General features: G+C 41.4%; 1 protein-coding gene across 1 annotated transcript in view; it reads left to right on the forward strand.

Annotated features, from left to right (window-relative positions):
* The window catches only part of UNC79 (unc-79 homolog (C. elegans)), a 185361-nt gene that overhangs the window by 64190 nt on the left and 103553 nt on the right, over positions 1–17618 (forward strand). The window contains exons 24-28 of the mRNA XM_019552446.1: positions 513–694; positions 5140–5341; positions 6722–6901; positions 9541–9606; positions 16531–16817. Of these exons, the coding sequence (XP_019407991.1) occupies positions 513–694; positions 5140–5341; positions 6722–6901; positions 9541–9606; positions 16531–16817 (917 nt within the window). The remainder of the gene's footprint in view (positions 1–512; positions 695–5139; positions 5342–6721; positions 6902–9540; positions 9607–16530; positions 16818–17618) is intronic.

Consider the following 17618-nt stretch of genomic DNA (forward strand, 5'->3'; position numbering starts at 1 on the left):
AGACCTTTTTAGATTCTAGGGATTTCCCGGGCAGAGGGAACTGGGTGAAATAGTTTGTGTTTTATAGCCTTAAGACTAAGTGAGATAATAGTCTGTTCTGGCCTTGGAACCTATGACCCTATGAACTGAGATTACTCAGGTCATGGCTTCTTTCTTCCAGTCATGCCTCCTAGCCTAGCTTCTAGCATGTTAGGAGATGCTGTGACACCAAAGGATCCTCCTATGTTGGGGTGTTTTTTGGGTAGCTGGGTGTACCAATGCTTCAACTACTTTGTACTGGGAGGGTGGAAGTGTGTTGGATAATCTGGGAAACTGTAAATTACTGGGTATAAAATAAAAATGTATGATGGTACTTGTTACCAGTGGTGAAATTGGAAACTAAGCTGAAGTTCCAGGTCTTCATTGTTGCTTTCTATGAGATGTCACCTGCATGTTTTGCTCGAGATGCAGGGAAAGAGGCCACTGCCAGAATTAATTTGAATATTTTCTCTCTTGGGGTTTGGCCATGGCAGTGGAGAAGGTGGCCGTGTTGTGCAGGTTTCTGGATATTCACTCAGTGACAAAAAATCATTTACTTAAATATTCCTTGGCCCATGCATTCTGCTGTTTTCTGACTGCTGTGGAAGATGTCAACCCAGCAGTAGCAACAAGAGCTGGGCTATTGCTTGATACTATAAAGAGACCAGCTTTACAGGTAGGTTCACTTTATTAATAAAAACACATACACTAAATATAGAGATGGGCATAAGGCACAAAGACTGGATTTTGGACCCAAAGATGAATGGTGTTCCTGTTAGTAAGTGGGGAAGGCCTATCACTATTGCATCAAAAGGCAAACCTTTTTAAAGCTGTTAGTAAGTAGGAGATGCACAGGCAAAAATGCCTGTTACATATTCTAGATGTATTCCTCTGACTCCAGACACTAAAGCCTGCAATAGGCTGAATAGCATCCAAACAGTTCTGACAGCATACTGATTACCATATTTACTCATATACCACACTCAAAAATTAGCCTTCCAAAATTGGGTTTGCATTTCTTAAACAGGGAATCTGATTTTCTGTCCAGAATACAAGGATAAGGATGATGCTTTACCTTCTCTTCCTCTAGCAGCTGCATGGAGGGAAGGATGGAGTTGAACAGGGCAGATTTGGGAGGGTAGATTAATACAATTGCACCCTATTTTGGTACCTACTCAAATCAAAATTTATAATCAACTGCCTGGCAGCAGCAGCAGCGTTTCTCTTCAGGCAGTGCTGAGGAAATCAATTGACTTCATGGCTCATTATAATATACCTGATTCCTGCAGATCATACTTCACTACACAAGGTGTTAATGACCCTCTCTCTTTTTCAAAGGTCTTGATTTTCCACTAATCAAGCTATCCTTTCTTCGGTAACTTTTCTGCCTGCTAGCTATTCCTAGTCTCAATTCCCCTATTTCTCAGCCCTGAAGACTATTTTTAGCTCTTTTAAAAATCCTAGATCTGCTTATGGAGTCCAGTCTTCAGCAGCAACTACAGATTCACTTGTTGGCTGAGCATCTAAGAACTACTGACAGTTCAGCTATGAAAAGGTTACAACTGTAGTTGTAACAGGAAAGGGAGGCTGAATGAGCTGAAGGTTAGGCTGTGTCCATTCTGTATGCAGCAATAACCTTTTTTTCCCTCCAATCTGCTTTCCCAAAGTACTTGTCTTATTTGTTGGTATATGGTATGCAGGAAAATATGGTAGTTTTATATGGGTGAAATTTTTGCTCCCATAGGGTAAATTATTCACAGGTAATTTGATAGTAAAAAAACATGTATGAACAAACTAGATCTGGCTTTGACTTTGAAAAATTTATGTAAGTGTTTAAACTTCAGCCCCTACTAATTGGACTGCCCACATGATCAAAATGAAACACATATATAATCAATGAAGGATCAGGTCTTATGTTATGTATGCAAAATGGAAATCGTCATTGTATAATTACTGGTAGAGACAACTGAAAGTATAGTTAAGTAATAATTTCAATACTGTTGTCCATAAAATGCAGTTAAAATGTTCAGGAATTGTGACCTCTTTATGTATTCATCCTATGTATAAGTACAGGAAACACTCTAGAGTTATGTAGGAAAAATGCAATGCATCTAGGAATAGTGCCAAACCCTTCATTGCTATGAATTACTTGTCACAGGGAAGGTCATTCTGGGTGCTAGCAATGCAGATGTTTCCACAATGTGCTCATTATATAGATACCTATACCTCTGTCTGTCTATGTACCTAAGATACACTTTCAAAGCACATCTTAGGAAGTGTACAGTGAAATGAGTGGGAGTTGCATAGCTACAATGCTTTGTCAAACTTTGAAAATGCATCCTCTCGTGTTCTGAAACAGTGGTGATATGCACTGAAAGTTAAGTAACCCTCCAAAGCCAGACTTTTCTTTGCAATATGGTCAGAGGTTCTTCTTGGCAAGGAAAACATACTTGTCTCCCATATGCTGCATTTCCATGTTTTTTTTTCCATTGTCATCTTTCTAGACCCAAATGCTGGCACCAAAAGCAAGAGTCTTGGGCTAATACAACAAAACTACATATAATCCGACTTGAAAACTTTGATATTTTTAGCAATGTTATCTATCTTCCCTATTTAGGGTCAGGCCCTACCTTACTTTTTATACTTAAACCTCCCAGTGAAATCAATGGGAATGTTAGGTGGACAAGAAGAGCAAGATCAGAACTATAGTTTTGACTTAAATCACTATTAAGCAATTTAAAATAGATTTTTCAATTATGATTTCAATTAGAAATCATAGAAAACATAGAGAAGTAGGACTGGAAGGAACCTCCGGTCCTCTCATCTAGTTCAGGCCCCTTTCCGAGGCATGATTATCCCTATCCAAACTAACTTATACAATTTATAGTTTAAATTCTTTGTAAGACTATCATCTGACACAACACAAGACATAACATCCTGACCTGCCACAAGAAAGGCAGGAGAACCATGACAGCCAATGTCCTGCTTCTATAAAAGGTTAGTATGCTTAAAAGACATCAGCTAGTAGAATAACATATTGAAATTCATAAGTTCATAGATGTGACACTGTTGAATAGAGTCCTAGAAAAATAGGACTGGAAGGAACCGCAGGAGGTCAAGAGACAACCATCCAGGTTAAAAGCATCTCCATTTTTAAGAGCTGATTAGACAAAAGTTTGTTTAACCTACTTTTAAAAACTTTCATTCTAGAGATCCCCATCCTCTCTAGGTAATTTATTCCAATGCTATTGCACCCTCATAGTTAGAAATTCTTCTTAATATCCCACTTAAATTTCCCTTGTACCATGTAAGGCTTTTACTTTTTGGCAAAGTCCCTCTGGATATAAAGAGGAGTCTACTGCCACCCTCTTTATAACTACATTTTTGTATTTGAAGACTATGATTGAATCTCCCCTCATTCTTCCCTTGTCCAGGTGGAAGAATAACAGTTCTTAGAACTTTTTTTCATAAGTCATATTTCCTAGATTTCTGATAATTTTTGTTATTTACTTCTGGACTCTACAATTTGTCTACATCTTCCTTGAAGCACAGGGCCAAGAACTGAAACTGTGCTCTAGGTTAGGCCACACCAGTGCTGAACAGAGTGGAAGAATTACTTCCCCTGACTTGTGTATGGCATATGTATTATTCTATTGCCTTATTTTTTGTGTCCGTAGTATGCTGTTGGCTCACATTCACCTTGCAATCCACTGTAATCCACAGGCCTCTTTCTGCAGTACTGCTGACTATTAATTTGTTCCCCAGTTTGTATTTCTTCATTGGATTTGTTCTGTACTAAGTCCTTTGCAGTTTTCTTATTAGATTTAATCCAATTTATGACTATTTCTCCAATATTATCAAGGTCATTTTGAATCCATATTCTATCCTCCAAAATGTCTGCTATTCCAGCCAGTTTGGTGCTATCTTCAGATTTACTGTATGTCTGTTCTATTCCACCTTTAAGTCATTAGTAAAGATACTGAACAGACTCAGGACAGAGCCCAGATGGAGTGGATCCTACTTGATACATTTTCTGAGTTAGACATGAAGCCACTGATGAGTACTTTCTGATAAATGATTCAACTAGTTATGCATTCACCTTACAGTAGTTTCATCCAGACTACACTTCCTTATATTACTTATGAGGACTCCATGGAAAACAATATCAAAAGCCATACTAAAACTAAAATATATCTTGCATACATCATTGCTTTCTCCCCATCCATAAAGCCCATAAACTTGTTACAGAATGAAACCAGGTTGGTTAACCATGACTTGCTCTCAACAAATCTGTGTAAACTATTCCTGCTCACCTTGTTATCCTCTAGGTGCCTAGAATTGATTCCTTGATGATAGGCTCCAGAATCTTTCTGGGTGCTGATATCAAGTATCAATAGGAAGCTACATACATTTGTAATGTATCTCATGCACTGTAACTCCTTGCATTCCTGTTACCAGGCAGAATCTCTTCTAATAGCACTCTTTTGTTTTATTTAATACACATATAAGATATGCATTATTTAAATGCACCTACACCAAAACTACTTTTATAGCAATGGTGGATATAATGGCTAAATTTTCCACAACCCCAATTACATTTCACAATTCCTTGGAAGTAATGGTTTTGCCTAAATGTAAGCACAGGTAGAATTGGCCCAAGAATTCTAAGGCAAGTACACTGTGGACACATCTGCATAGCTGATACTAAGAGCAACTTCTCATCTGATTAGAAGACTGAGACTGTTTCCTGAGGCAGTACATTCATTCCTACATAACTCTAGATTGCTTGCTCCACTTCTAAGACTGGAAGTCAATACACTGGGATAATTCTACTGGATAGCGTAACAAGAAGGAACAAAGCAGAATTTTATTTTGTATGTACAACAGAGCAGAATCGTGCTGTAGGCCTTTGTGTTTCCTAAAATTAAAATAGAAAATTCCCCATTTAGAGAGGGCCTGAGTCTTCACTTAAATGGTTGCACACTGATTTCAGTAGTTAATCATGATTCGTGTCAGAAGTAAGCTCGTGTTTAGGGTTAGATGATTGGAGAAGTTGGGAGGTTTGGTGCTTTTAAAGATACGTTCTTCACATCTGAGTTCTTGTCTTTTTTTTCTCCCCAGGGTCTCTGCCTCTGCCTTGACTTCCAGTTTGACACAGTTGTCAAGGACAGACCCACAATTCTTAGCAAGCTTTTGCTTCTTCATTTTCTAAAGAGGGACATTCCAGCTTTGAGCTGGGAGTTCTTTGTGAATCGCTTTGAGACGCTTTCTCTGGAAGCACAGCTTCATCTGGACTGCAACAAAGAATTCCCTTTTCCAACAAGTAAGCAGAATCCAAAACACATCGCTTTTTCACCTTTGGCTGAATTCAGATACCTGCAGGAGGGAATGGGAGAAATGAAGGCTGCACCTGCTCTGGGGCTTAAACCAAGTTTGCTGAACTGATGTAGTCATTTTAAACTAAAAGAGGAAAACCCAGTCTTTGTGTGTTCTGATTGCCCAGTAGACATGTCCATTCTTCTTATATTGTGTTTACAGGTTTCAGTGCCATGTTCTGTTTTTGCTACAGCTTGGTTCTCTGACTTGGCTGAAATATGATTTGATTCTATGACTAATCAAGTTAGCCAGACTGGATTTTTGTGCAAGTTCTTGGCCCTCAGTGTAGATGGATCTTTAGTTTGTTGTTATTCATAAAGGCCTTAAACATGACTGGACCCTGTTATGCTGAGGACAGATTAGTCCCTTGTCCAGAAAATGTACATCCAAAAAACACAAATGGAAGAATAGGGACAATGATATAACATGGGAGGTTCAGGTGCTCAACTGTTAATTCCCAGGGTACCTGTAACAAATAGTTGTTAACAGATGAACTGCACATAAATTGTTTCCTTCTACAGTGCCTGTTAGGTGCCATCTCTTTCAATCCTCCAGTAGGCTAAGGAAAAATAATAAGGAACTTGTCTTTGGATGATTATTTTATATCTTATTTTATATAACAAAAAGTAAGGATATCTGGAAGCATTTAACACACAAATGCAGCAAATGTCATCTGTTGCCCCTTCCCCATTACTTTCCCAAACATAAATGTAAAGAGTGTAGGGGATCTGAGTTTCTGCTTTTTTGGGTCACTCAAATTGTAAACATCTAAGTCTTGAATGTCTTGCGGACACCTGTACATCTCATCACTGATTCCATTATGGCCAATGGAATTCTGCTGGTGTAACTTCCCAGTGAGAAAGCATGCCGAAACAGTTTACAAAACTATGTGGAGGTCCAAATCCAATTAGATGTAGGCTATTTAGGGTTGGAATCTGATGCTAACAAAACTAGACTCCGAGTTTGGATTCAACAGGGCTGGACCTTCCTGATCTGTTCTCATGCGCTTTCTGCCCTCTGAAATGGTTAAAGAATTGTGCCCTCTCCTAGCAAGAAATTCAGGGTTTAGATGGAAGAGTCTGGCTTGCCCCATCTTTGATATATAGGGAAGAAGCCAAGTTACCTTTTTTTAAACCTGTTTAAAATGTTTGGGATTATACAATTTAGGATTCACAAATGAGTTCCTTGCAAGTGGACCCCTTGCACCCATATGAAACCTTATTGACTTCAGTGGGGCTTGGGGCCCCCTGGCATGAGGCATTTTATAGAAGTAGGACCTAACTAAGCTGTGGAATGAATCCTAACTTGGTCAATTGCATTTGCAAAGCTATCACTGCTGTCCGGACAAATGTCGCCAACCTCAGTGATGCAGCAATGTGGAAGATCAAGAGGGCTCGTTTCGCACGCAATCGTCAGAAGAGTGTGCGTTCCCTGAGGGACAGTGTGAAGGGACCAGTGGAATCAAAGAGGGCGCTCTCCCTTCCAGAAACCTTAACCACCAAAATTCGTTGAGTATCCATTTATATTTTTGTGATAAGCCTGCATCTTCTCCCTTAAGACTGTATCCTATTCCTGGGTACACACTGGAGCTTTCAGTATTCATCCAACTGCCATATGTTAGCAGGTTTGCATTTTGGACTGCCTCAAATCTTATTCAGATAGTTAGAAGTCAGTGGGCCTGTTCCAGGTTGGTAAAATGGAATTTAGGTGCTTAAGTCACACAAAATGATCCAGAGTAAGCCCTTATTCAGCAGCCACAAAGTCTTTTGGTACCTAAATTCATTCAGTGCCTACATTTTGGACTACAAAATAGGCTTTTAAGCATGATCTGTTAAGGGTGCTTTGACCATGCCTACCACATGTCAACAGTCTAGAGTTCAGCATAGGGTGCAGCTGCTCATGGTAGAGTCACTGCTATTCATCTTTTGCACACTAGCTTAATAGAGTACCTAATAAGATGGGAGACCTAGGTTTTGTTTTCTCCTCGTCCCGGAGAATGATCCAAATTTGACAGGGTTAGAAGCCTAGGATTTCTATACAGTGAATGTGGAGACTTAGGTATTTTCCAGGGCAATCCACATCATCTGATTGATCAGCAGAGAGGCATCTACACCTAACCAATCAAAATGTTAGGCACAAGAGTGTTTCTGAGTTCCCATTCTTTACTGGAAGGTAGGGATCTGATCTAGGACAGCAAGGGGGACATTGTTGTCACCTTAGGAAGTAATGGTAAGGCCCACCTTTCACCCAGTAGACTGGAAGTGAGAGCACTTGCACAAAAACTCAAGAGACCAGAGTTTAGATCCTCTTTACACACAGATGATTCAGACCTACATTTCCCCACCTTCCAGGAGCGTGCCCTAACCTCCAAGTTATGGTCAGGCTGTGTGGGTGCTTTTTTGTCTTGTCTTGTTGAAGCTGGCTGACTGGGTAGTCAAGAGTGCAAGGTTCATGGGGCGAGAAGGAGAGCAAGCAAGAGGGAGCCTGCCTTTGTAGTGCAGTGTTAGGGGGCTCTGGTACAGTGATGGAGTCCTGGGGTCTGTCCCCTGCTGTGAGAAATGTTTATGCCATTTCCATTACACAGTGGTTAAAAAACAGAAATTACCCTGACAGCAAGGGTGAGAACCCTGGATGCCTCTCTCAGGGGAGTGTTCTCCTCACTGGTTTATAAAGTCATACTGCCTCTTACTTGCTGTCTCTCAGTGACCCTATGCATCTTGTACTTCTTTCAGCAAAACATCCATGCATCAACAAGAGGGGTGGAAGGTGCTCCCCAAACTATTCTTTACCTTGGTGGCTGGAGCATTGTCTTGGGAGGTGGGAGATGTGGGAGTGAATCATTTTGGACTCAGGAGGACACAGAACTTGGTCTCCCACTTTCTGGGGGAGCACGCCACCTGCCAAGCCAGTAAGCAAAATGTGGGCGTTGCCATTAATGCTGTTAGACCCTGCCCCTCCTGAGTGAACCCAGGCACATAATGTGCAGACTGCAGTCAGGCACCTAAGCTCAAGAGAGGGGCAGGTGAGAAACACCCTTGTGCTCTAGTGTTGCCTGTCAGCTAGCTCTAGGTGGCTCCCCACTTAGGCCTGCAACTTCTGAATTGCCCTTTGGCAGCTCCTAACTCTCCCCAGTGACAATATTATGGACCTAAGGGGCTAACCCTACATCTCTGAATCACCCCTTGAGGCCAGGTTCCTTATTTCTAGGTGCTCTGGTGCCTGTGTTGGAGGTGCCAGGGGACCAATCTGGACTTTGCTCAGTGACTTTTGCCAAAAGCCTAGGCAGCTTTCCTGTTCTGTGCTATAGTTATTTTATTAATAGAAAGAAATGCTCTGAAGCAAAGCTCTATTAATACATATGGTGGGCTGTGGACTGAGATTTGTGCAAGAAGAGGTAGTTCCAGGAACATGAAATGTTGTTTTTTCAGCTTTTTAATATTAATATTTGTGTCATTTTATATAGCACTGTGCATGTGTTTAGATTATGCATACAACTAGAAATTCCTTGTTGCAGCTACTCTGTATTTGAAAATTTTCTTTTCAACATAGTAGTGTCCCCACAAAACATTTTTACTAACATCTTACCATAAGGTACTAGGTTCTAGAAAATCTTTTGGGCTGTGTGAATTGACAAACTACAAGAAAAGCAATAATAAAACCAAACGTTCCCTGCCTTTTTGGAGCACTTTACAAATGATAACTAGCCCTTTACTTAAAATATAATTCAGCAAAAATTAACTCCCTCCACCCCCTCAAGGCCTAATAATAGTTCCTGTTAAATTAACAGAAATCCTGGGTACTAGTGAGCTACCATGATTAATGAGGTCATTTATTTTCTCTAAATATATTTTACTCACAGTGTTCTGTGAATCTTATATAACCCTTGTTGCTTAGCTCCTAGTTCTGCATGGGTCCTTCTTGCTTAAGGATTCTTGGATCAGCAAAATGGAGTAATAAAGAAAACAAGAGTTATGGAGTACAAAAAAAATTACAACTGCACAAAAACCAACTCTTCTAACGTATTGTATGGTAACAATGAATTATTAGATGCACTTGAACATGATATTGGATTAACCTCAGGTAGCCCTGAGTATATGCAGAAGCTGAAGTTGCTTTATTTCAATAGAGTTGTTCTTGTTTTTTAAGCTGTGAGCTTGACCAGGCATGAGCAGTCTGCACCAGCCCTTGGCGGAACACCAGAGCAAACCCCAGGTGGGTATACTTCCTCTGTTGAAGTGGGGGATGCATAGCATAGGCAAGAAAAGAAAGGAGATAATACAGTATCTTGTATCATGCACTAGCTTATGAGAGAGGTTCTTTCCTAGCATGTTGAGTGGCTGAAGAAGGAACACATTTGATCTACAAGTGTCTGTACCTTATAACCACCCCCTATCTGCATCAACCTTTTGTCTCTTGTCTTATATATTTTTGTAGATTGTTTGGGATGGATTCGGTCCTTTTTATTTAAAGCCTTTATGGTGCCCACCGCTATCTGGTTCTGGTCAATGACTGAGGCTCTTAAATTGTTATTGTGATATAAATCAATAATAAATATTTGCTGAGGGTAGGCCAGGGTGCAACCGCAGCAGTTAGAGAGACAAAAAGCCTCTTCATGTCTCTCTTGTTTATATCTGAAAACACAGTCAAAGCAGAACAGATGTATTGAAATAGCTTGGTTAAAAATTGTGGAAGGCTTTTCCAGCTTCAGGGATCTGGCAGGGGCAGGAAGCACAGCCTTCCAGTATCCGAACTCTTTGTAACCTTAGCTGTATGCAGATGATCCCAGTGACAGACCGAGACTGAGTAATCCATAACACACTGAAGCACTTTTCCACAGTCACCATCTGGTAGAAGTGTAATGAATGTATATACAACAGACAAATGACTGCATTTCTTGGGGTTACAAAAGGCTACGTTCTCGTCACATGGGAAATGTCAGCTTCGCATTGCATTGGTGTCTGGTATTATAGTTTTATCCTGGGTCAGGTGCCATTTGCTGTTTTTCTTAAAGTCTCAGCTCCTGGACTTGGGTGATTATGTGATAATCTCAGGTTTCCTTTAAACAATGAGGAGCCTGACTCTGTGATTTAGTGAGGAGGGAGGGTACTGTACCAGGAGGAAGCGTACCCTGGATCCTGAGTTGTCCTCCCTGCCTATGCTCCCAGTGCTTTTATTGTATTTTGCATTGAATAGTCATTGGATAAAAATGCATGATCTGCATGGGAACTAGGAGCCAGAGCCCAGGTCTCCTTCCTTCCCAAAACTACTCTTGCATTTTCTTATTTTGGCCCAGGAACTCTTTCTTTCTTTGCTGCCCAGTAGAGGGTACTCTTCATCTTGCCTAGACCATGGTCTGGGGTTTAGAGAGCTGGGGAGCAGTGAGAGATGTGGGTTCCAACCCTTTCTGGGTGCAGGGAAGCCTAGAATCTGGTTCTCTTATTCCCTGGGTAAGATGTCCTTATGAATAACCCACTGGGCTAATGGTGGATGTAACATCCATTACATCATTTGGATGTGTTGCTCAGATGCAATCAGCTGGATTCCTTTCTGACATTGCCATGTAAGGGTTTTATCACTGGAAGAATAGGAGAGTGGACTAGGATCAGCAAATACCCACTGGGCTAACTGGGTTTCTCATTATCAGAATAGGAAAGATGAATATCAATGCAGGGGGGATTATTGGTCCCTTGAGGTAGAGATAGAGGTGGGGGGAGAAACACAGCACTGCCCCTTGAAAGAATAAGAGCTATAAATCTGTGGGAGGGAATTTGGATTACACTCCAAGGCAGGATGTTCAGTTTTCATGCTAGCTGAAGAAAACACTTAAAGGTGAGTTCAAATTTGGGGCTACATATCAGGGATTCCTCATCTTGTACAGATTTAAAACAAACCAACCAACTCATCCAGGTGTCCCAGTTACTGTTGCTTACTGATAAATCTTTATTGTGGCCTTTGTTACTAAGGAAGCAGCTATCCAGCTGATAGCAGGAATACAAAATAATTGAAGAGCTGTGGTAATTTATACTATTTTTGGCAATAGTCCATCATAATGGATGCTGCCAACAGAGAAAAATTAAAGAAATATGATTTTTTTTCATGCTTCTGAGTGTATAACACTGACCCTGCAGAGTGAATGCTCAGAAAAAATTCCTTGGCAGTATCCATCAGCTCAGGTCATTAGAATCAAAGAATCTTAGAAAATTAGGGTTGGAAGGGACTTCAGGGGGTCATCTAGTTCAACCCTCTGCTCAAAGCAGGACCATCCCCGGGCTATATCATCACAGCCAAAGCTTTGTCTGGCCTGGTCTTAAAAACCTCTAAGGATGGAGATACCACAGCCTCTCTTACTGCAGACCCACTGCAAGACTGAAACTTTCCAGGTTTCTGAATGACATGGCTCAACGATGAAACTAAAACAGAATACATTTTTCCCAATTATTTACCTGCTTAATTGTAGGTGGAAGTTTTGGGATAGATTGGAATAGGTTTAGAGAGACATAACTGACATAAATGACTCACTGCAGAGGCATAGCAAGCTCTTGCAATGCCTGGGTAGGAGAGGGAAGGAGGATTATGCTGACCACTTGCTAGGGATGGACATTCAAAAAGTCTGAGCCTGAATTGATTCAACCTTTGCAAGTTAGTCTAACCTGCAATGCTTGAACCAATTTGGAGGTGGATAGACATTCCCTTTTCATTCCAGAAATGCAGGCACATGCCTGCAGTGGCTCAGGCTAGAAGCCAGGGGGCACAACAGCAGCCCTCCCTTCCCTTCAATAAGCTGAGCCGAGACGGGGCATGGACAGGCCCCAGCTGGATGCTCTGATTAGGGAGGGGTCTCCCCTCCTTGCTGTAGATAACAGAGCATTGAGTTACACAGAAAGGAGTTACATAGGGAGCTGTTAGCATTTATCAGCTCATCAAACAAAACAAAAGCTTCTCTCATTAGTTCAAGCTCTTCTTAAACAACTTTTTCCAAGGAAGGAATTGAGGGACATTACCAACTACTTGTTGATTAGCTCCAAAGAGGCCTAAGCAGACACAGTCCTGGCTGTCTTTGTCCCATCTCCCACTGCATGGACCATAGCCAGCATGTGGTGTGCTAGCTAATGCTGAGAGGTGTCTATGTAAGGCTTCAGCAGGGAGTTGTGAGGGGGAGGGGTGGAGCAGGAGGAAGCCAGGCAGATCCCATTGTACGTGCAGTTTCTGCCGGAGCTCCAGCCGGGGAGCAGAGGGGCCAGCCCAACTCTCTGAAGCAGACAGTCCCTCCCAGCCCAGAGAGTGTGTTGGGATGCTGGGGGATTCTGATTTAACTTAAACCAGGAAGGGGTCTGGGACAGACATTGAATAAACCAGTTTGACCCAAATCAAACCTGATACTGTATTCAACCAGGTTTATCTCAAACTGGTTTCAGCCACTTTGAAACTGGTGTATGTGCACTGAACGTATGTTCTGTTACAGGTTTAAACCAGTTTCTGATCACTTAAACCACTGTATGTGTAATGTCTGCCCCTAGCCTGGAGGGCAGGCTGTGAAGGAGAGAGGAATAATTTTTTCTGTCCCTGCTTTTTGCAGGCTGCTGGCAGCTATTACTGCTGCAGCTCCTGTTGTAGCATTGTGGGCTAAGGCTATTGCAACTTGGGGATAGGTACACCAAATACTGGCCATGGCAGCTTCATGCTGGGGCTTGCTGGGCACTCTCCTTTGTCCCTCCTCCGCCCCCTCTCCCCCAATCCTCCATATCTGTTACTAGGTGAGGAACTATACCTGCCTGGCTCCTATGAAAAACTGCTCTGTCTCCCATGGCAAAGACTCCTGGTAGGGGAGGGGGAGAGGCTGACTTCTGCCCTTGTTGTCCCCCCAGTTACACTGTGGACTCATTCAGGTCCATGCTTCTAGATTTTAATTGTATGAAAAAATCACGTAGAATTTCAGAGATAAAAATACTAGGATTATACAGGAATCACTATCATCATCACCATATTTCCCCCTAAAAGCTTCTGAATGAGAATTATGCCCTCTCGACAAAGTATTTGATAGAATTATATCCTTGCTATAAAATTCTATGGAAAGAGTATCAATCTAATTTTAATTCTACACATTTAAAGGTGGTCAAAATGCTTTCATGTGTGCGTTTTTGATGAAAAATTGTTTCTGTAACAAAATGAAAATATACATGGAAAATTTTCATGTTGATCAAAATTTTTGTTTTTTCAATGAAAAGCTGGAAACCAAGTTTTTTTTCTTTTGAAGAAGGTAATTATGTCATCTTAATTCTGCTTCAGAACAGCTTTCTATTTTATCTTTGCTTTTGGCCTAAGACTTAGCATAATAATCAGTGGGCACATTAATATAGGCTGTTAGTACTAATTAAAATTAATGATGGAATCACTGCTTTGTTGTTAAGTACCTTTTCTCTTGGTACAATCAACAAGGCCATTTTTAACTTTCTTCATCATTGATCATACATGAAATAAGGGATGTGCATTTTAATTATGCAGCACATTCTTATTTGAATTTCTTCTTAAAGAGAACATGTAGGAATTAGGGCTGTGTGAAACAGCACCCTTTTGTTTTGACTTCTGGTTCACTGTTTTGAAGGGACAGTGTTTTGTTTCATCATTTCATTTAGTTTCAAAGCACTGTTCCATTTAATTTTGTTGAAACTGTTTTGCTGTTTCGGTGCGTTTCGCCGTATCGCCTGTAGGCTATAATGGGGAATCATGAAGATGCCTATAACTTTATCATTTCTTGCCTGATTCAGATGAAAATTGCAGTGATGGTAGCTCCTTCTGAGGGCATGAAGCCTGCCAAGGAGATAGGTGTAGGGTTTTCTGGGAAACTGTACTTCAAGGTGCTGATAAGCAAAACTAGTGTCACTTGCCGGCAGTGGCAGCCCCTACCATCCTGCAGGCAGATCGGGCGGGTCCACACCCCTACGTGGGCTGTGGAGTTATGCTGGACTTCTCCTGGGGGTGTGGGCCACCAGGTATGCTGGGTCTGACAGGAAGCTGCTGCTGCTGCTGCTGCCGCCTCCTGGGACCGGTGCTGGGCACAGCCTGCACCCAGCACTGGGAAGACTGGTGCTGCTGCTGGCCCCACTCCAGCAACACTGGGAGAGCAGGTTGAGCTCCATGGGCCTGGCAGAGCTGCTCAGAGCACAGCCCTGGCACTCCCCACCTCCCGCCAGCCTCATGGAGCTCAGCCTGGCAGTGGGAGGCGACAGGAGAGCCAGTGGCGGAGCCACTCAGAGTGCAGCCCTGGCCAGTAGCTCTCCCCCACTTCCTGCCACCAGGCTGAGCTCTGTGGGGCTGGTAGAGCCACTCAGAGCACCACCTAGTGGTGGGAGGTGGGGGAGACCCAGGGCTGTGCTCCAACTGGCTCCGCCTGTCTCCTGCCGCTGAGCTGAGCTCTGTGGGGCTGGCAGAGCCACTCAGAGTGCAGCCCAGGCTCTCCCTCAACCCCTGCCACCGGGCTGCTTCAAAACTCAAAACGTTTCAAAATCAAAATATTTCGAGTGCCTCATTTCATTTTGAAGCTGTTTCAAAGCATTTTGTTTCATTTCAATTCTACTGTTTCTAGCTTGAAACACATCAAAACAGCTTCAAAATGAAACACTCATCAAAATTTTGCACAGCCCTAGTAGGAATTATAGACCCTAAAATGTTTTAAGTAATTATGTGTCTTTGCTAGTATTTATAAAAAGAACCGCCTTTCAGCTTCAGGAATTGATATTTGGTCTCTATAGGTCTCAAGGGATGTGTCTACACATTCATTAATGTGTCGTAATTACAGTATATTAGGTTTAGTACTTATAATGACAGGTGCTAACTTAATGTGCTGTAATTGGTGCTACTGCGCATTAGCACAAATTAATGTTCTTTTTGTGATGTTAATGTGCAGTAGAGTAAATCTACTGCACGTTAGCACAGGTTTTGTCCACCGTGCTAACGTGCAGCAGAATTAGTCTACTGCTCTCGAACTGTCTTGTGTAGGAAAGTACTTACTTTCGGGGTTAACACTCAGGGTTAGTGGAAGCTGATCCTTCAGAAGCCAAATAAATGGACAGTAGCAGGTTAGAAATCAAAAGGATTAAACAAACTCTGTACATAAGAATATCTTTGAAAGCATGTTACATTATGAAAATGGAAAGAATGTTATAAATTACTATTTCTGCTTTTTGCTGCTTATTTACTTGTTATGCTTATTCAGCTTGCACAATGAAACTCAGCCGTCTCAGTCTCTGTCTTGATCCTAGACAGCTTTACTTCCAGATGACCATGGTCTGACCCAATAGATTCCTGTCTGGGTTGTGAGCACTGCAGAAAAATGATCATATCCAAACCTGTATAATTAAACAGTGAAAAGATTTGTATTATACACTAGCTTTCAAAAAACCTCTTATTTTATAATACCTACAGTTTGACTTCCATTATCTGGAAACATCCCTGCAAGACATGCTGTTTAGGCTGTTATTTAACAGCATGAAAGATAGCTACAGCCTCTTCATTCCTTTGAAAGATGGAGCTTGCCAGGGCAAAATTAAAATGCCACAATTTGGTCAGGTAAATTCCCTGTTCTTATGTGGAGAGAAGAATACATCATGAATGCTAGAAGGAAAAATCTTTCATTCTTGACCTGATATGGGTTGATCAAATGCAAAATTTTGCTTCTTTCACATTCCCAATTACTTTTGAGCATTGTCCTCAGCTGATGTATTTTGGCTCTGTTCCATTGATGTCGGTGGATTGACATTACATTATATCAGCTGAGTACCACAGAATATGATTGTTCTTTCCCACACAAGTGGAAGCAGGGGTAACATTACTGAACTCAAGGGCGGTATATGAGGAGTGACAGGACAGTCCTACCCATAAGATCTGAGATGTTTGAGGAATTGAAAGTCTTTGCCTATCCAACTGAACAGAGAGTTAATTTCAAATACTATGGTATTCTTTGATCATTACAACCGATGCAACAGTAAAATACTGGCCTCTAAAAAGGCAGCTCCTATTAATTTCATGTGTACATACTTTGGCAGAAGTGGGATCAATTTTTGGGAAAGAAGCCTCCAGCCTGATTCACCACTATCTTGTGCCATGGTCATTTACACCATATCTTTCTTGTGCTGACAGGACAGCCCTCCCCAGAGAATGATAATACAATAAAGGACTTACTTCCAGAAGATGCTGGGATTGATCATCAGACTGTCCACCAGCTGATTACTGTGCTGATGAAGTTCATGGCAAAGGATGAGAGTAGTGCTGAGTCAGACATCAGCAGTGCAAAAGCCTTCAACACAGTCAAACGTCATTTGTATGTCTTGCTTGGCTATGATCAACAGGAAGGATGCTTCATGATTGCACCTCAGAAAATGCGCATTTCAACTTGTTTTAATGCATTTATCGCTGGAATAGCACAAGTAGGTGTGATTTATTCTCATTATAGATAGATGAAGCAAATACTTCACCTAGCCAGGTACCATTGGCTAAAATTATGACCGAGTGTCCGGTAATTCAAATTAATACTCCCTCCCATGTAGTAAATGGATGAACTGAAGAGACAGAAAAGTAAAGATGTTAGATTACACTTCAGAAAGCTCAGCCCAGTTATATAAAATGCCTTCTCTAGAGCTGTTGCTATGGAGAAAGAAAGATTTGGAAGCAAAGAAGCTGCAACTTAAAACGGTTGGGTCCTGGGCCATTTTGTACCATAAGGTTGTGTATAACATTGGCTTCCCCACACTTTACTTTCTTCACTGTCAAAATGGGAATGGCAATAATTTTCTGTGAGGCTTGAGAGGCTTCATGAATTTACGTGGCTAAACCACTTTGAGATGCTGAACATAAAGGGGACTCAGGTTAGGGATCCTGTATTTCAGTTTCTGCCTTTAGCATTAAAAGATACTTGCTTATGGCTTTTTTGGTAGTTGTGATGAATATGCTGTAAGCGTGCCTTTACATGGAATTCATGAGCTATTTGATGCAGTGCTATGAGAAGAAAAGCTCGTGGAAGTTTGTCAGAAATGACATTTGTGTAACATCTAACTCAGAAATTCTTTATTTCCCCCATCAGTGCTACAAATGATTGGAATAGAGGAATCTACTGGTTTATGAATTTTATCTGTCAGATGTTAGAATATTCAGCTTGAGAAAACATTGTTTCCAAATATTATTATTAATATTTAGCTTCCTATGCCAGAATATTCATATCAATATTTATG

Source organism: Crocodylus porosus, unplaced genomic scaffold (assembly GCF_001723895.1).
Source record: "Crocodylus porosus isolate Cpor-Errol unplaced genomic scaffold, CroPor_comp1, whole genome shotgun sequence".
Classification (NCBI taxonomy): domain Eukaryota; kingdom Metazoa; phylum Chordata; order Crocodylia; family Crocodylidae; genus Crocodylus; species Crocodylus porosus.